General features: G+C 34.5%; 1 protein-coding gene across 1 annotated transcript; it reads right to left on the minus strand.

The window, feature by feature from the left end:
* Nucleotides 1-2,490: 2,490 nt before the first annotated feature.
* LOC120163163 (boron transporter 1-like) lies at nt 2,491-6,175 on the minus strand. The gene is made up of 12 exons (XM_039173163.1): nt 5,969-6,175; nt 5,799-5,881; nt 5,515-5,707; nt 5,285-5,423; nt 4,882-5,047; nt 4,567-4,733; nt 4,272-4,445; nt 4,079-4,174; nt 3,833-3,970; nt 3,433-3,752; nt 3,079-3,349; nt 2,491-2,976 (listed from the first exon to the last, which is right to left on the minus strand). The coding sequence occupies exons 1-12, from the start codon at nt 6,070-6,072 to the stop codon at nt 2,689-2,691; spliced, it is 2,139 nt and encodes a 712-aa protein (XP_039029094.1). The 5' UTR covers nt 6,073-6,175; the 3' UTR covers nt 2,491-2,688.
* Between the last annotated feature and the right edge of the window lie 14,863 nt (nt 6,176-21,038).

Here is a 21,038-nt window from a genome sequence, read left to right on the forward strand (position 1 = left end):
GAAATTAGATAATTAATAGAAAATATCTAACATATAAGAGAATTTGAAATTTTTAAAAAATACAACCATACCCTAGTACCCTCAGTCCATTCCTAGGGTTCTCATGATGTTACCTTACTTTCAAGAAAATCCAAACAATAATCCATTCAAATTTCCACTTAAGCATCATACGATAAACAATGGGTTTGTAGAATTTAAAAGGATATCTCCACAATTTACTTCATTCAACAAAGCCCAAACCTTACTCTCTCTTATTCTTAATGGAGAAATGAATGGCTAGGATTTTCCTTGGTTAAAAATATCAATATCAATTGATAACATTAACCTTAATATTGTTCCATTATTCATTTAAGGACCTCTAAAGTTTTTTTCTTCACTTATTCTTAAATCTAGGTACACAACATCGATTAATCAATATGGTTATGGATAGTCACTTTCTAGAATAATTAATAAGACTATTATTGTTCCAACAATGAGGTTGGTTCAAGTGGTAAGCAACTTGATATCGTATAAGCAGTTCGATATCTTTTAAGTAGGTTTCGAGTTTGAGTCCTTATATATGCAAAAAAATCCCCGTTAGGAGCCTCATCTACTAAAGCTAGATGTACAATATAGCTCGGTCTGAATTAATCAAGACAAAACCTTGGAGAACCGAGAGGAAAAAAACTATTATTTGACTAGAATCGATGCAGTTCAAATAATAAACATATAACCAATAAGATTTTTAATTTTTATTTTTCTAATCGTTCAATTCGAATCAAATTGTGGGTACTAAAATTAGGGATGTTACATCACACTTATATAATTTTCAAGCTCTAGAATTCTTTTAATCAAGAACTATAGCATGATATGATGTCCCAAGATTGGTTGTTGTAGTTAGGGATGCTCTAATTAGATTTTGTTGTTAGTAGGGATGAATCCATAGTTTTATATTATGAAACAACACATAAATTTTTAATGAGAACGAATTTATAAAATTCTAGTAAAGACGAAAACAAATTATCAGTGAAAATATTAGAAAAATACTTAAATTATATAAGAATTTGAAATTTTCAAATGTCGATCGTCACTCTAGTCTCTCGATCCATCCTTAATTGTTAGGATGGATAGCATGTATTATTTTTAATAATAAAAACAAAATTTCTTATACGACGGTCCGATACGCAATCTTTGCTGACATGAATTCAGATATTGATAAAAAAGCCTTTAGGGTTGATGTCACTACCTAACTATCAAGTTAATGGGGGGGTACCAGATAATCAAAATCATATCTTTTACCAAAATATACATGTCAATCTTAGTCTCTCCCTTTAGCAAGTGTGATGGAAAGGCAAGCAAATACAGGAACGACCAACCCTTCCACCAAACAGCAAGATAGTGCAACGCCTTGTATGCTTGCCACCCAATTCTTTATTACAAAGTCTAGTATTTGTTATACGAATTATATCTTTTTTGTTATTCTTTTGTTGTCATTTTTTTGAAGTTCTTCAAAGTATTCGTAGTTTCATAATCTTTGGATCACTAAAAGACTCACGTGATCTAGATCTACTATCTATCTGCCAAATCTGCTTATTCTACCAACCTACATATAACCATTATAATCCTAGGCCTAACACTAGTATTAAGAACTTGTATATAATCATTATACAAGGTCGGAGAAAAGAGACTCTCTATCCATCGAGATCTCTTTCTCGACGATTCATCAGCTCGTCTATTCTCTATTCCTCTTCTAATGAGTAACCGTTTGCGGTTCTCTATTTAAATCAGAAGGGATAAATTGTCAAAACCTATCACAACTCCGATCGTAAATATACTATCGATTCGAGGTGACGTGACGTGACTTTCTGAATGTATGAAGTAAAATTGGCAAAGGTTTTCAATCAATCTTGAGCAGTACGAAATGCATAGTTTAAAGCTGAGCAAGAATGCAGTGATTGCTAAGAACACACTTGGGGAGTCCCTTTGTACAAGTTGGTGAGATAGTGGAAAACAAAGTATACTTAGCACTACCAAGTGTTCCCTCGCCACTTTGCATATCGCCATAATCCGATTTCCAAATATTATGCCTATGGCTTGTCAAGGAAATTGATTTTCTGATCCACAATAGCTAATTAAATCTGGATAAAATAATTACAATTGGTGCAATATGATACATAGCTCTATTTTATTATACCATCATGTGATGGCTTGAAGATTAAGGTACCTAAATTATCTGCACTATTTTTTATCCGTGAGACTGTTAAAGTAAACACTAAGGTAAAAGTATATAAAGGTAGAGCACATGCTCCCTTTGCCGATTAAAGAGATTCCCACACATTTGAAGCCTGACAGATATAAAGTCTACCTGCACTACGCTTTGTGAGGATTACTTTTTATGGTAAAACTTTGTCCCCCAACAGAATCTCCATTAAAGGAACTGTATACTGCAGTAAACACAATAAGTTACAGAATTTACTGTATGTACTAAATTTTTTTTATTAGTATATAAGCATTTACTTGGCAATGGCATATTTGCCTTTATTCCTTTCTTTGATTTTAAAAAAGGTATAGTGATCAAGTAAAAGAAGTGACATACTGGAATCTTTGAACTAAACATAAGACATCTCGAGTGCCATTGACATTTAAACATACCACACCACTAAACAGACATAAAAAAACAGAACAAAATGAAGGTTTTTTCTAGCTTGATTATGAACCACGACTGCTTTGTCCAAGTGTAGATGGCCGGGGACTGGGAGTTAGCTTTAATCCGAGACCCTTTTCAGCAATTCCCCTCGGTTGACTAATCCGAGGACTATATGCATTTTGTAAGACTCTTGGGCTGTAAGAAGGTTTTATGTCCCCAACTGAAGATGGAGTTGTACTTGCTACTTTAGGACTCTGTGTATGCCGGATTTCTCCACGGCTTCTTGTCATAATTTCGTCTAGAATTTCTAAACCATCGATAGGAGTAGCTGTTGCCTGACGTTCCCGATCCTTTCCATTATGCATACATCATATTGTATCAGGGAATATCTAAGACTACAATCTAATCCTTAAAATGAAAATTTGTGATGAACTAAAGTGAAGAGAGCTTACTTCAAATGTCATGTTGTAGGGAATGGATGGAGCTTCCTCATATTCTGCGGCATCGAGGTCTTGAAGATGAGCACCTTTGAAAACCTTGGGGAGCAAATATTGGCGCACCGGCACGAGAAGCATGATTAAAAGTGGGAAAAGGACCCCAGCTATTGGGATCCATGTTATGCCAAAGCATAACAGCAAGTAAACTGTCTGGAACAAGGTAAAGGTGGCAATAGTTTTGAAAGGTACAGTCTCAATAAAGGTTGCATGATACTCCTCCAACACCCTGATACAACATCGATCGTGCCAAACCAGCATTAGCATAGAACTGAAGATGTCCTTAACATAGTAAAGAAAAGGAATACATACTTGTATCTCCGACTTGGAGCAGTGAAAAGCAACAATATTCTATCCCAAAAATGATTCCCAGGCAAGCTTTCGATGGCCATGAAAGCAAAATAACCCCAGAGAACAGAAGTGGGGATCTTCTTAAGAAGAGGCATAGCAGCAATACACCCACCAACCATCAATGACTGAAGAAAGTTACTAAAACGTTGTTCTTTGACTTCTACTGGTAAAAGCTCATCTATTTCCTTATCGACGTCGAAAATGGTCTCGTCAACAGGTGCATCAATGTAGCCGGTACTTGAAGCTAGTTGGATAGTGGATTCTTTCAGTTCTTTCAGCCCCTATTTTAATTAAAAGGTAAGGGAAGCTGAGGATTATAATAGATGGTGTAAATCAAAATCATGAATACAAATTAATCTACCATAGTGGATGGAAGGTGATAGACAAGTGGAGTCTGAATCTCATTGTACGCTTCTTGCATGCTTCGATATAGTTGACTCAGGCTGGAATTTTTACTTATACTTTTCCGGGCTGTTGAGACAAGCTTATTATGCAGAAGCTGTCACCAATATAATGAAAGAACCGATCACAATGATATACATATGAAAAGGCTCTACCCGACACATAGTACATTCTTGCATCATTAGCTAGCAAACCCCATGTATACCTGATGTTTAAGAGTTGCTAAGCTTTTTGTATGCATTGGGGATTGTGGAATAACACCGTTGGATGGTGGAATGCCGAGAAGACCGCATAATATAACCTGATCAAACCATATTACGATTACGAGTTGAGACCTCCCCCAAAAAAAAGAGAGGCTTCCATCAGATTCAAAAAAATTATCACATGCAATGGCGCACCAGTAAACCCAAAAGTAGAAGGTCATAATGGTATGAAGGTGGCTTTTTTAGATTGAATTCTTTCTGTTGAGCGAGTTGAGATGCTACACTGTGGTCAAAATAGTAAAGCACGGCAATCGTAGTTGCTGGAATAAATGCTCCAACTATGTAAAGAGGAGGAACAGTTACCATTTCCTGCAAACTCGAGAAAATGAGTCTCTTGGCAGGTTTCAAAGGAAATTTAACAGGAAATTAGCTCCTATGAAGGGAAAGGTGTAAACAGATACTAAACATTTGAACACCATAGAGGATTCACCTTGATCACAGTCCAATTAGAGTATGCATCAGGAGACCATGGGTTCGGACTGAAAAGACGCCTTGGAATTCCTCTTGGGACATCATTAACAGGTATGTAAGAAACAGCAGTCCACACAAGAACCATAAGTGGCACCCCATAATCTGCTATAAAACCTCGAAGCCAGCCTTTCAGAAAAAGAAACATAAGTCAGTGAAATAAGGATGACAAAAGTATGGCCTTTCTCCAGCCAGTAAACTATTCTTTCAGTAGCAGAAACGAATGTAACAGCAGCCTCTAATACCTTGTGATAATAATTAGAAATGCATCCAATACCTGTTCCATAGCGCCAGGATCTTGCTTTACGACTCCTTATTGCAGTAAGGAGGAGGCCAAACGACAGAACCAGTGCAAACATTCCATTGCCAAATCGCCACGAAGGCTGCAATGCTGTTTGCTGAGGATTTTCTCTCTGAGGAACGCCAAACTCCTCCACAATTCCCTTTAGAATAAAATTCATTATGTACAAAAAATGAAAGCCTCTAGCACAGTCTTGGGAGGGAATGTATGAGAAAAGTATCAGTACATTTTAATTTTAAATAACAACAGAAAACACTATAAAAGAAACCTTAAATTAACTTCAAGTGACACATAAAAGCATGATCACAAAATTTCAATTATCATGATCATAAGAGTAGATCATTTCCTTCAATACTGTTAATTATGTGAGGATACTCACCCATATAGCTTGCTGCGTGAAAAGCATTGCAATTAGTAGACCAAATAATTCACCCGCAACACGTGTAAATCGATTTATTATAGAACATGCCCCAAGAACTGCCAATAAGAAAAGCAAAAGTGCTGTCCAGACACATACCCTGAAAACCATCAAAGTAAAGAAAAAATCTCAGTGACACCAGAAAACCTATCTGGTTACAGTACTCAAGTATGCTGGAATTGAAGAAGTACCATCCAGTCCAGGCTAAGAAGAGTTTATGCCCCAAATCTTCTCGGTCCTTCGCAAAGTTGTACATAAACGTATACATCAATACTGTTGGCTCTGCAACTCCAAGAATGAGCAAGGGCTGTCCTCCGACGACTGAATGAATGATTCCACAAAGTGCTGTTGATGCAAGAGTTTGTACTGCAGTCAAACTTCCATCTGAAACAACAACAACAAAGTATCCATGAGAAATCATGCCAAACATCGCAGAACATGTTAATGTACATGTATAAGTTGTCTAGTCCCCCACCTGTATTTCGTTCCAGCTGCTCCCCAAAAGATATAACCGGAATTGCTGAAGCAAAGAATATATATGTTGTTGGAGCAAGAATCCTAAATGATAGATAGTTGTCTTTTGTAATAATGAATGTGGATAGGAGCTCATTGTATGAATATAGATGAGCAATGAATGTTACTAACCTGACACCGGCACTGAAGCCACCAGTCCAGTCTTGCTTGTAGCATAAAAGCCTTCCTTTTAGATCATTCTTGATTCCACGTAATGGAACAAAAGTTTCTTCCATGGTAGCTCAATAATTGAGCAAATAGTAATTCGTTTCCTTGCCCTTTTCAGTTGACAGACAACTAATGAAAGAATACAAGACACAACACGCAGACAAAGATCAAAGAACTCGAGAGGACAGTACCATAACTATAGTAACTGATTGATCATTGTTGGATTTAAGAAGAAAAATGATGCGAGTTTCATCATTTTCCCCATGTATAATTCACCCTTGATAAGCGCAGTAACTAAATATTCAGAATAAAAGGAAGTTTACATTTCAATGAATTTGTAAAGAATGATCAAAGTATGAAAAGAATCAAATTATGTACGAATCAAAGCACCTGAAATTCAATTTATTATGGAACAAAAGTTTCAAATTCAACAAACAACAACAGAGGCTGTTAGATCTTTCACTTAATACATGCTGTTAAACAGAAATCTCAGATAAGCTAAAAGTTTCAAGGGCTTAACAGCAAATACCAGAAAATTAACGAGAACCCATCATCCTGAACTCCATTAGAGATCGTTTAAAACAATTTGAAGCAAATGGGCATTAATAAAATCCAAGAACAAATTTTTAAGATCAAGACAGAACAGGAAAAACTGACATTTGAGCAAGATTAACGAGAATCCATAACGGGAATCATAGCAGAACAAGTTTAAAACAGCTTTAAGGAAATGACCATGAATCAAACAGAGAAAGGGGGCAAAAAAGGGGACAATTTGATCAAGATTACATTATAAGAAAAGAGACCCTTCTCAAGCAAGAACACAAGAACACAAAGCTTAGATGAGCAAAGTGGGAAGGGGCAGAGAAATATATATATATAATAGAATGAGAAGCTAAGAGAGTACAAAAGTAGACAATGTGAAGGTTAGTGTTAGAGATGAGGAAAGTGATTAACAGAGAATTAAGACTAGGTTTTTTGGCAAACAAACTCTGGCAATGAGCAAGAGGATTTTTGGCGTTAAACGAGATAGTGTTTGGTGACTAAGCATAAAATAAAACTATCTTCTTTTTCAGCAATGGAAAACAAGGCGAAAGGTGGTGTGGGCTAACGGTTGCTGACAAAACTGGAGGTTGTCAATTTTAGCTTAAAAGCAAGTTTTGGGAGGCAAATTTGGAGATTTGTGAACATGGGAAATGTGACATAAAAATGGGAAAAATCATAAATGCAGCTTAGGCTTATCTTTTAGGGTTGATATAACATGGAGATGAAGATGAGATTTTTGGAATATTACTTCTTTTTAAATAATTTAAAGTGATTATTTTTTTAGTCATTAACAATTTATACCTACAAACATAATCGCATGAACACGAAACTTTTTAAAGAAAATAACTCACTTTTACCGCTAAGACCGTTTGATGAATTCTTTTGAAATCTTACTCCAAAAGTTGGAAAGGTATATCCTTACATTTAACTGTAGTTTTAGAATCAAATATTTCTTTTTCTAACCATCTATATTTGATATATTGACTAATTATCTAAATCGATATTACACACATTCATATATATTATATGTTTAATCTAATTTATTCTATTTATAATATTATATTCAAATCTCAATCATTTAAATAATCTTATATTTTATCTCGTTAAATTAACTACTCATAAGTTATAATCATACTCGAACCTTTCTTTTAAATGACATAACATTTGATCACATCAGATCAACTAGTAATTGTTGTTTTTAAAGTTAATTTAATATTTGTCTTTATAGAATTTTAAGAATATTTAAAAATATTATGAGATAAGTTTATTAACTTTTACATTCTTTTGATATCTTTCACGTTGGTTGTAAGATATATGATCAGATTTTTGGTCGATTTTATTCAAATATACCATCTCTATTATTTAAAAATAAATTAGTATAATTTATTATCACATTTAAAATTTAATAATTTTAGATATTTAAATATTCGACAAATTAACCATTCATGTTAATAAATATATCCATGTATGGATTTAAGGATGCGGGTGAGGCAGTCGCCTTCCCTGAGAATTTCAAATTAGCTTATATTTTAGATATATTTTTTTTGTATTTTCAATTAATAATTTATTTTCGTCCTTAAAATTTTATAATTCGTTTTCTTTTAAAATTTATAGTTTTAACATAAAATTTTACGTCTATACATGTATACCTATATATGTATCATATCTCTTAATCCTATCTTGCTAAACCTATAATACCAACGTGAAATTCTATAGGTAAAAGATTCTAAATGAACGAACGAGAATTGATTCAAGTGGTAAGTAACTTGATATCGTTTAAACACGTCTCAAGTTCGAGTTATCGTATATTTAGAAATTCTCCGCTAAAAGACACGTCCATTAAAATTAAGCGTGCGATTCAAATTAATCCGGATTAATCATGGAGAAATTTTAAAGGGAAAAAAATATGAATGAACTTATATTAGGAGATAGATAAGGTCTGTGATGATCTCTTGATAGGTTAGGAATTGGATCAGCATGACTCCTATATTTTAAGACTTCACGCTCGTGCACATACCTATTAATTCATATATAAAATATACACGTCATGCATACACGATAAACATTATTGATATGACTATTTGAATAATTTACATTTTAGATCACCGAATTTAATTATCACTTCCATTTAAGTCATAAAATTTTCATTTAATCAAATTACATCATTTAACTTTAATTATTAATAAATTAAATCACATATACTAACATTGTTAAATAATTCTAATAGAAAAAGTTGAAATTAATCTTTTACATAACAAAATTTTACATGTCATTATTAAATAATATTCAATTGACAATTTAAATAATTTCGTTAGAATTTATAAAAATTTTAGTTCATTTTTAAAAAGGCATAATGCTAAATTTAGCCCCCAATGTTTACCAAAATGGTCATTTTGCCCCCTATATTTTTTTTGGAGCATTTTAATCCCCAACGTTTCATTTTAGGGCAGAAAGACTTCTAACATTTGACAAAATAATCACTTTATCTCTTTTTTTTATGGGGCATTTTAGCCCGCAACGGTTCACTTTAGGTTAAAAAAGGCCCCTATTTGGAGCATTAACCTTGTGTTACCTAATAGTTTTCATCTACAGAGGGAGCTTTTTGCCCCAAAGAAAAACGTTGGGAGCCAAAATGCTAAAAAAAAATAGGGGCCAAAATGACTATTTTGGTCAACGTTGGGGGGTTATTTTTAGCATTATGCCTTTTAAAAATGATCAATTTTAGTACACAAATGGTCCTCTGATTATAAGATACTATTTTGTTGAGTCCCTTGATTATTAAAAGTTATAAAATGGTCCCTCAATTATACGAAGTTTCTTTGTTGAGTCCATCGACTTTTAAAAGTTACAAAATGGTCAGTCAACTATTCATTATGTTCCAAACTCGCCATTTTCTATTAAAAAATTAACGGCAGTCTGAGCTGAACGTTAATCTCTTGATTGGGATATGATAAAATTTAATATCATAATCTCAAATGACTATCATATCTCAGTCAACATGTTAACGTTCAACTTAGACGACTGCTAATTTTTTAACGAAAAATGACGAGTTTAGAACATAATGAATAGTCAGGTGACCATTTTGTAACTTTTAATAGTCGAGAGAGTCAACAAAGCAACTCCGTATAGTTTAGGGACCATTTTGTAACTTTTAATAGTAGAAAAAGTAAACAAAGCAGTATCCTATAATCAGGGGACAATTTGTGTATTTTACCCTTTTTTTAAGTTTATCTTGAAACCTAAGCTATCACCTTGTTGTTTATTCGGCAGCTGTATAATAATTAGCAGTTTAATTGGTTATGGAACATATTCAGAGACCTAACAGAATTTTCGTGCCACTTTTCATTGACAAATGAAGGTAAGAAAATAATGGCTTTCCCGTACAATATGCAAAGCTATACTAATATTACTTATAAAATCAACAAATTCTTCTTTCGGTTCACTCCTACTTGTTTTTGTCTCTATGTATCACTTTTTAGATTCCTTTTTATACTTAGGGAAGGTGGCTAACATGTACTGGTTAGGCCTAATTGCCCTTAATTCTTTTTTTTTATAAATATTTTAACCCCAACATTTCACTTTAACGACATCAATATGGTAACGGCAACGGCAACGACAACGATAATGACAACGATAATGGTAATGACGACAACGGTAGGGACGACGACGACGAAGTAAAGGGACAACAACAACTGTGGCGACGACATCAATGGCAACATCGACGGTGACGACAATAGTAGTAACAATAATTATAATGACACTGTAGGAATCGTCTTTCGGTTGGGCCCGGAATTGGGCTTCGACTTAGGAAAATGATTTGGAGTTGCCACCGCTCATTTTAAAAATAGTTAGGTGGATCGGACACCATGTTACCTGATCTGTGTTTTACCAGAAATGTATCGGATTCGGGAGTCGGTTACGGTCAAGGAAGGATTAGCACCCTTGAACCGCCCTTTCGGTAGCAATTAATTTACCGGTTGTATTATTTGTGAAAATTAAAATTAAATTGAAATTTAAAACGTTCAATTCAAATTACTTACCTCTGATTTGTTGGAATTTCTCTAAAAACGGGTGAAAAATATTAGATAACAAATGATAAATAAATATTAAATAAATCAAATGGAAAAGGAAAAAAATAAAATAAAATAAATCAAAAGGGAAAAAGGGAAAAATGAAGAAAAAAATAAAAGCAAAAATAAATCAAAAGAAAAAATATTAAATAAATGTGAAAACAAAAATAAATAAAAATATGTATAACAAAAAAAATAAAGATAAGTGAAATTGAGTAAAAAAGATATAATAATAAAAAAAGAAAAAAAATAAAAAGGAAATAAAATAAATAAAAGTAGAAAAATGAAATAGAATAAAAAATAAAAAAGGATAAATTTTTAAATAAAAAAAAAAAATAAAGACAATTAATTACATTAGTGACCAAAATGAAACATGCATAAAACAATATGGCGAAATCATAAGTAATAATATTTAATGAGAATTGATAAGATAAATAAACCAAAACAACTAAAATTATGATAAATATGAACTAAAATAAAACGAATGCAAAATAACAGGGAAAATGATTAACCCCTAAGATAAATGAACAAAGCATGAAGCTTCCAGACCCCAGGGACCTGACACATGATTTACCCAAAATTAAAAGAAAACAACCCACCCTTTACTATTCCAGTAGACTTACGAACCCAAAAACAAATCAAATTACAACCCTCATTTCTCTTCCCACGAGCGACATCGACCCAAAGGACGAAGGCCAAACGACCACCGCCTTGGCGGCTGTTCCACGCTTTAAAACACCGACGAATGACAACCTCATACTCGGCGAAGAGACCTCAAAAGGCCAAGGTAAAAATGAAACTCTCCTCTTAGGTTTTTGGATCGATTGCTGTGAAATATTTGCTTTCGGAAATGCTTGGAAAATTTGCTTTCGGTTTTGGATTTCTCTATGTAATCTCATGTTTCTTGTTCTCCAATTTTTGTCCCTTTTCGTTTCTAAAAATCCCCCTGGTTGTAGCTCTCTCCCTTTTCCTCCCCCTTTCTCGAATGCTTCTTACCCTCTTTATAGTTGCTTGCATGGTAGATTTTAGTGACTTGAATCTCGAATTTTCGGGATTAATGAGTTTAGTGGAATGTTGATTTTGGTGGGTTAAAGGCGTTGAGATTTTCGTGGGATCATGGTGAGTGCGTTGAAGACGAAGAATTAGTGTCAACAACTGCCCCTCTTTGTCCTTTTTCGTGAAATGAAAAATAAGGCAAAGATAAAAGGACACAAATTTTTCGTTCGGTGCATATGGGCTTGTAAACAAGCCTGCTCATGTGAGAGTTGTTGACTCCTGATCTTGGAATCCAACTCAAGGTTGTCGTTGAATTCTTGTCAACTACCCTCTATTGTGGAGTTGAGATTTGGAAAATAGAAAAGAACGACTCCCTGTAGTCATGATGTGGGTGACTCCGGAGTTGACTTTAAACATGATATTCTTCGTTTTGAAATTGAAAATGTAGTTTGGAATTTGAATCGGCATGTGACTTCTTGTTGCTCAATCGTAGTCAACCTTGGTCTTCTTATCGATTTAAAGACTTGGGGTTAAAAATTGACTGGAAAGTAGTTCCTTGACTCCACTATGTGGTTGATAGTCCCTCGAAATCGAGCTCAGAAATCTTCATTGATAGATAGATTTTCTTGACTTAAGTTATGCTGATGGAAAACGGTTTTTGTCATTAAGGCACGATTAACCCAAGTCTTCTTCTCGACTTGAAAACTCGATTGCAGCCGGACAGTAGTGTGATTGAGGTGTCATCGAGCTGAATGGAATCGAACTCGACAATTTTATTGACATATATCCCTTCTTGCCTTATCTATGTTGTAAATGATATGCCTTGGAGCTGAGCGTAGTTGAACTCAAAGGTCTTTGGTTGGCAGATAACCCTTCTAGCCTTGAGTTATGTTGTAAATGATATGCCTTTGAGCTGAGCGTAATCAAAATCAAAGGTTTTGTGTTTCAAGAGAAATATTTTCAAAGGTTTTTTGTGTTTCAAGAGAAACGATTTCAAAGGTTTTTTGTTTTTCAAGAGAAACTGTCTCAGGGAGGCAAAATTTTGTTTTAAGAGAAATATATTCAAAGATTTTGTTTCAAGGGAAACTGTCTCAAGAGAGACAAAATTTGTTTCAAAGGAAACTGTCTCAAGAGAGACAAAATTTCTTTCAAGGGAAACTATCTCAAGAGAGACAAAACTTTGTTTTGAGTAAATTAGTCTCAAGCGAGACAACCCATTGTTTCGAGAGAAATAATCTCAAAGGTGATCAATAATCTGCTTATTCCTAAGGATGAATGTTGTTGGTGGGTACGATTCCCTTCATAGTGAAGTTGAAACCGTGGATGGCCCATTCGTTGTGAAGTTGAGCCTTGAATTGGATATTCTTCGCCGTGAAGTTGAAATCCAATGAATGTTGCTGGTGAGCACGATTCCCTTCGTTGTGAAGTTGAAACCGTGGATGGCCCATTCATTTTGAAGTTGAGCCTTAACTTGAATATCCTTCGTCGTGAAGTTGAAATCCAAGCTTGTATTGTTTCGAGTCCAATATCCTTCGTCGTGAAGTTGAAATTAGATCTGAATGAAACTGGGAAGCCCCTTCGCCGTGAAGTTGAGCTTTGAATTGGATATCCTTCATCGTGAAGTTGAAATCCAATCTTGTGTAGATGGGCATGATATCCTTCGTCGTGAAGTTGAAATCGTGGATTTGTGGGCACGATATCCTCCGTCGTAGAGTCGAAATTGTGGATGGGCCCTTCGTCGTGAAGTTGAGCCTTGAATTGGATATCCTCCATCGCGAAGTTGAAATGCAATCTTGAGAAACTTGGTTTTGAGTTGGATGTCCTCCGTCGTGGAGTTGAAATTCAATTTTAAACAAATTATGTCGCTTTGAGTTCAATATCATTCGTTGTGAAGTTGTAATTGACTCTGAACGAGACTCGAAAAGTTGCTTTGTCGTCAGACATTCACCCTTTTGTTGTGAGGTCGAACAACCACCCTCAACTTTTGAATGTGCTTTTGAATCGAGTATTTTTCATCTTGAAGTTGACACTTGACTCAAAAAGCTGCAAAAAACTATGTATGCTAAAAATGATAAATGTGATGTCTAAGATGCATGCAACATGAATTAATTCTTTTTTATCTCCTAGATAGAGCCTCATTCTTTGTCTGCTTGCTCTTGTATGTGGAGGAAAGGCCTTCAGAAGATCTGATAATTCATCAGGATGTTGAATCCCCAAAGATGCCCCAATATTTGATATTGAATCTTCAAAGATGCCCCCATTGTTCCTCATTTCTTTTTCAACATTGATTTTAAGCATGAGTTTTGTGTCTAAGAGCCACATGTCATTTACCAAGATCCATTCTAGAGAGATTGTCTTGTTTGAAAAAATGTTTTTTTTCTCTTTTATTTTCAAAGTTATGAAAATATCAATTAGAAGAGTTTTGAAAAATGTTTAATCAAAAGTTTTAAAATATTGCCCCTTTCTCAGTTTCATAATTGAGACGAATCATTAAAATAGAGTTCATTGGACATCAAAGAATTAATTACATTGTTAATCCTTCAATAAATTATATCTATTCGACAAGTGTCAAGATCAAAGCTATCTTCGGGAAATGTTAAGTAAGGAAAGGATAAAAAAATCTCAAGTTATTGTGTTTGGTCAATGGTTTGGCTTTTTTATTTTTTTGATGTCCATTGATCTGATGGGGTAGCTTGTATGCTCTTATACTAGAAGTGTTTTCCAACTCCCAATCTCCATGGTCACGCTCAGATTGTGCGATGCCTTATCGAGGAATTTGTGCGATCTCCTCAGCTGCACCATTTTTATATTCGAGCTGCCTTTTCAGGTTTTCAACTCGATTTCTCCTTTGGTTTCAAGACGTCATTCAGAATTTACATCTTGAACCCCCCTTTGTTATTTTTCCTATCATGCATTAAATATTTTAGAAAACCTTTTTCAAATAAAGATTAATCCTGATGGGCGAAATGAAATCTGAAGATAGTATTTTCTGTTTAGAAATCTATGTATGATTAGAAGGGACTTTTTAAGGCACATAATGTAGGCCATGGTTCATGGTTATGAAAGAAAAGGATAAGTAGGCTCAAACAAGTGTTTTAGGGTATTAAACCAAGGATAATTCATTTTGATGCCCTCAATCATGTCTTGATCAATTTTGAATGTGCCGTATGTCTCTCTCGATGCTCTATGGTCTTCGAGTGAAGTGATTTTAGAATGATTGTGCTTGATCAATCTCATAATTTGAATCTCGACGCGTTATTTGAATCGAGAGAATCTTTGCATATGCGTCTTGTCTTTTTTTTACTTCACTTTTTCCTTTGTTTTTCTCTTTTTTGCCCCTTTTCTCTTTTTGTTCTGATTAGATCTTCGCACTTGGCATTTGGTTTACCTTTTGGTATCTCTTCTGGATTGGTGTCTTTACTCATGTGAGCAGATTTCTTCCACCTTGCCCCCCAGTGTGGAGGGTGATCCTTGGTTAGGGTTGAATCAGAGAAAAAATACTATAGGCTCAAAAGAGGACAACAAGGGATATATATATATATATATGGATAAATGAAACAAAGCCGTTCATTATCTCATACACAAAAGTCTTCGCAGAAGAGGTATCCCCAGGGGGATAGATTTTCAGGGTTAATTTTATTCACATGAAAACAATGTAATTAATGCATGATACAATTATTTCGAATTAATTCTCCTTTATGCTTCTTGCTCCCATCATGCCTCAATTGTACAAGCTCGTCTTCAGAAAATTGATGCGAGATGCCCCAAGTTGTGTCTTCTAGTAGGAAGGTTCATGTTCAAGTGAACATCTTGTACTAAATGCCTTAGGTTTTATTGGTAAAAAAATGTTGGGTTCACGTATGAAAGGACTATGGTGTGACTTTATTGACTCAAAGGTATCAGTATGACTCTCCATGGATTATTCTAGGTAAATAAATGAGGGATTTTTTTTGAACATGATAAGAAAGGTATGATCTTGCCATAATGTCAAAAATCTATAATTCTTGAAGAATTAAAAGAATATTTAATTCATTTAATATTCGAAGAACTAAAGATTAAAATTCGTTTAATTATTCCACCTTAGAAGGTAACATAAATTCATCGTTTAAAAGATTAAGCAAACATGAAAGATCAAAAACGTGTTCAAACAAAACAATGCTCTCAGTGCAAATGGTAGATGCAATGCCCTCTTTCTCGATTGTCCATACCCCTGAATCCCTCAGGTTTTGAATCTTGCGCTTCAGTGCCTTACAGTTCTCATAAGAATGTTTAGAGCTTCCTAAGTGGTAACTGTACACAGCTTCAACATCGTAGCCCTTAGGATATGTGGAATTTTTTTTCTCAGATCATCATGGCAGGCTTGGCCCTACAATCAGCTGATCACGCTCCCATTGTATTGATTTCAGTTTTTTTAATTGTTAAAATCTTTCTTCCATGTGGTGTCACATGATTAAGAACACTGCATCGAATCCTCCATGAAGAAATCCATGTTTATGAAAAATGCTTAAAATGAAATGTAGATGCAAAAATGCATGAAATGCTTAAGGAATTGATCTGAAAACCTGCATGTTATTATAAATAATCCCTATTGGGGACAAAAGTGTTTTATCTTTTAAGAGACAAAAATATCCTAACAGCTTCTGACAGGTTGACTAGTCTTCTGCCTTCGTCTGTCACCTTGAATAACCTGTCGAACCGCTCCAGCTTCTCTGGTTAAACCGTGCAAGTGACGAGCTGCTCTTTGTACTTGTTCCCAGAAATATCGAATGATTGCATCTTGGCTTTCATCATTTGCTGAGCATGTTCTCTAACGGTAACGCCATTAGAGCCCTCTATCGATAGGAGTTATCCAAAGTTTATTTGCATGTTTCTTGAATTCGTCAGCAATGACCTCTAATTTCAACTATCGCTTGGTCATCTTATTCTTGTTGTCTTTGAAAAGACTCTCCAGATCAGCAACTTTCATCTTGCCCCTACAACTTTACCAACCCAAATTTGATTTTTGATGTGCTTGGTGTAAACTCGGATTATGGGCACCACGTCTTTAGATTGAATGTGACACATAGTCTCCTTGTAGACTGCCCTATGCATTTTCATCTTTTGTATTACAACCCCTTTGTCCATTAAAGTAAACTATTTATGTTTAATAAACACGTTTTTGTGGATAAATACCTCTTGTGAATGATGTAAATGAAAAAAATGAAGGGAAAAAGTTAGCGAGACAAGGATAATAAAAAAATGATGAAAATGAAAAGTCCTACCCCACATGATATCTACCCCACATGCTTTAATTCCTACCCGAACATGATCTCTATCCCGCATGCTAATTTCAAACAAATCCTAACCGCATAAATTTCTAGTTCATATGCTTTGAACAAAAAAAAAAGAGCAGGAAATAGTTCAGGCATCCTAGGGTTTGAAATGAGGTTTCGGGGTGGCTCTAATTCCCTGTACTCTCTCGGTTTAGGTTCTAAAAAAGGTACCCGAGTTCTCCTTGCTGGTGCCCCCTTAGGCTTGCTAGACTCTTAGTCTTAAACCCATCACAGGCTTGTGTGGACTAAGTTAAACTCGAGAGGACACATTCCCTTATGTCTGTGCGATGAATAAATTCACATGAAGACATAAGATATATGAATCCCGAAGGCTACTTGCTAGGCCTGTGCGGTGAATAAATTCACACGAATGCATCACTTTCACCCCTACTTAAAAAGGGTTCTGAGCTCGGGTATAGAGCCAGAGATAGAAACTTTTCGAAAATCTGAAATCATTGAAAAAAATGTCACTACAACTATTTATTTGAAAATATAATCAAAGGTAAATAATTGGAATCGAATAAATAAATTTAAATTTAAATTTACTACTTTCTCTTAAAAAGACAACCGAAAATTAATTCTGGCCTGACTCACTTACATGTCCCCAGCGGAGTCGCCAAGCTGTCGAAACCGTCTTTCGGTTGGGCCCGGAATTGGGCTTCGACTTAGGAAAATGATTTGGAGTCGCCACCGATCATTTTAAAAATAGTTAGGTGGATCGGACACCATGTTACCTGATCTGTATTTTACTAAATGTATCAGATTCGGGAGTCGGTTACGGTTAAGGATGGATAGTACCCTTGAACCGCCATTTCGGTAGCAATTAATTTACCGGTTGTCTTTATTTGTGAAAATTAAAATTAAAATTGAAATTTAAAACGTTCAATTCGAATTTCTTACCTCTGATTTGTTGGAATTTCTCTAAAAACGGGTGAAAATATTAGATAACAAATGATAAATAAATATTAAATAAATCAAATGGAAAAGGAAATAAAATAAAATAAATCAAAAGTGAAAAAGGGAAAAATGAAGAAAAAATAAAAGCAAAAATAATCAAAAGGAAAAAATATTAAATACATGTGAAAACAAAAATAAATAAAAATATTATAACAAAAAAATAAAGATAAGTTAAATTGAGTAAAAAAGGAAATAATAATAAAAACAAAATAATAAAAAAATAAAAAGGAAATAAAATAAATAAAAGTGAAAAACAAAATAGAATAAACAATAATAAAAAAAGGATAGATTTTGAAATAAAAAATAAAAATAAAGACAATTAATTACGTTAGTGACCAAATAAAAACATGCTAAAATAATATGGCCAAATAATAAGTAATAATATTTAATGAGAACTGATCAGATAAATAAATCAAAACAACTAAAATTATGATAAATATGGACTAAAATAAAACGAATGCAAAATAAAAGGGAAAAAATGATTAAGCCCTAAGATAAATGAACAAAGCATGAAGCTTCCAGACCCCAGGGACCTGACATATGATTTACCCAAAAATTAAAAGCAAACAACCCACCCTTTATCTATTCCAGTAGACTTACGAACCAAAAAAAAAATCAAATTGCAACCCTCATTTCTCTTCACACGAGCGGCGTCGACCCAAAGGACGAAGGGCCAAATGGCCACCGCCTTGGCGGCTGTTCCACGCTTCAAAACTCTAACGAGCGACGACCTCGTACTCGACGAAGAGACCTCGTAAGGCCAAGGTAAAAACGAAACTCTCCTCTTAGTTTTTTGGATCGATTGCTGTGAAATATTTTCTTTCTAAACTGCTTGGAATATTTGCTTTCAGTTTTGGATTTCTCTATGTAATCTCGTGTTTCTTGTTCTCCGATTTTTGTTCCTTTTCGATTATGAAAATCCCCCTGGTTGTAGCTCTCTCCCTTTTTGTGCCCCTTTCTCGAATGCTTCTCACCCTCTTTATAGTTGCTTGCATGGTAGATTTTAGTGACTTGAATCCCGGATTTTCTAGGATTAATTAGTTTAGTGGGATGTTGATTTTGGTGGTTAAAGGCGTTGAGATTTTCTTGGGATCATGGTGAGTGCGTTGAAGACGAAAAATCAGTGTCAACAGTGTAGACACCCGTTTTTGTCCGGGTCTACAAAACATTTTATTATATTTTATTTATTATTATTATTATTATTATTTTTTATTTTATTATTTTTGTAGGCCCCACACTCAACAACCCTAATTTAGTGAGATTCAAAAAATAAACCAACGTATTTGAGTCCTATTGAAACACTAAAACCGAAGCATTTTGAGTCCAAGTAGGACTCTAAATCTGAGCTAAAAATAGGTTTATTTAGACTATAAATAGACTCAAACATCAAGAGGAAAGGACAGAGAGAAAAACGTGGAACCAAAATCAGAGGAAGGGGCAACAATTTGGAAAAATCGAGAGAAGAAAAGGATAAAAAATAAGCGTGGGGGATCTAAAGCTAGTATCTAAAAGCACGAGTGGCAGAGCATTTTCATTGAAAATCCAGTTTCTCTACACGCAAAACATGGGAGATGTAAGAACTTTTGACTTATTCTTTTTATTTCATTTTTTATTTATTTACTTTATATATATTTTTCATTTTCTCCTAATTTTAATATTTTTATTTCTTTTTACATTGTTATATATATATATATTTAATTTTTTTATTAATATTATTATATTAATATTTTTTATTATTATTTTCTATGTTTATTTTCATTTTTTTAATCCAACACTTTTAACTTTTTAGGGATACTTTCAATCGATCAAAGGTAATTAATTCGAATTGAATTTTTAAATTTCAATTTAAATTTTGATTTTCGCGATTAAGACAACTGACAAATTAATTGGTATCAAAAGGGCAGTTGAAGAGTACTAATCCTTCTTGACTGTACCGACTCTCGAGCCCGACATTTCTGGTAAACACAGATCAGGTAAGATGGTGTCTGGTCACCTAAATGTTTTTAAAGTGATCGGTGGTGACTTTAACCCAATCAATTCCAGTCGAAGCCCAATTCTGGGTCCAACCGAAATATGGTCGTGACAGCTTGGCGACTCCGCTGGGGACAGGTAAGTGAGTTAGGCCAGAATTAATTTTTCGGTTGTCTTTTATGCGAAAATAGTTAATTTAAATTTTAATTTATTTATTCGATTCCAGTTATTTATCTTTGATTTAAAAAAAAATAAATAGTTGTACTGATGTTTTTTATTGGTTTCAGATTTTCAAAATTTTCATCTCAGGCTCTATACCGAGCTCCAAACCCTATTTAAGTGGGGGTGAAAGCGACGCCTTCGTGTGAATTTATTCACTGCACATACCTAGCAATTAGCCTTCGAGATTCATATACCTTTTGTCTTCGTGTGAATTTATTCACCGTATAGACATAGGGAATGTGTCCTCTCGAGTTTAACTTAGTCCACACAAGCTTGTCATAGGCTTAGGACTAAGGGTCTGGCAAGCCCAAGGGGGCACCAGTAAGGAGAACTTGGGCACCTTTTTAGAACCTAAACGGAAGAGTACAGAGAATTAGAGCCTACCCCAAAACCTCATTCTAAACCCTAGACTACTTTGTTTCCTGCTTTACTTTCTGTTCAAAGCATGCAAACTAGACAATTATGCAGTTAGGATTTTTTGAAATTAGCATGCGGGATAGAGATCATGTCCGGGTAGGAATAATAAGTATGTGGGGTAGATATCAGTGGGGTACTACTTTTTCATAACTGTTTTCATTATTATCACCTCACTAACTCCTTTCATTTTTGTTTTCTTTTATTTTATTTTCATCAATTGCATCATTTAAAAGAGGTGTTGATCCACCAAAAACGTGTTTGTTAAACATGAATAACATGCATTAATGGACAAAGGGGTTGTAATACAAGAGATGAAAATGAAGAGGACAGTCTACAAGGCGACTATGTGTCACATTCAATCCAGAAGACGTGCTGCCCACAATTGAAGAGTATATCACTTTGCTGCATTATAAAAGACTCAGAATGAACTGGGTCTACATTAAGCACAATGAAAGTCTATCTTTGAAGAGCTGACTGGCAAAGATTGCAGGGGCAAGATGAAGCTTACTGATCTTGGGAGTCCCTTCAAAGACAACAATGGAAAAA

This window comes from Hibiscus syriacus, unplaced genomic scaffold (assembly GCF_006381635.1).
Source record: "Hibiscus syriacus cultivar Baekdansim isolate YM2019G1 unplaced genomic scaffold, ASM638163v2 tig00111427_pilon, whole genome shotgun sequence".
NCBI lineage: Eukaryota > Viridiplantae > Streptophyta > Magnoliopsida > Malvales > Malvaceae > Hibiscus > Hibiscus syriacus.

What these genes read in the sequence shown, in the direction of transcription:
- LOC120163163 (XM_039173163.1), bottom strand. Translation starts at nt 6,072, where the DNA reads ATGGAAGAAACTTTTGTTCCATTACGTGGAATCAAGAATGATCTAAAA. An exon ending in TTCTTAGCCTGGACTGGATG is followed by an intron (nt 5,424 to 5,514) that starts GTACTTCTTCAA and finishes GATGGTTTTCAG; the next exon opens with GGTATGTGTCTGGACAGCAC. An exon ending in TAGCAACTCTTAAACATCAG is followed by an intron (nt 3,971 to 4,078) that starts GTATACATGGGG and finishes TATTGGTGACAG; the next exon opens with CTTCTGCATAATAAGCTTGT.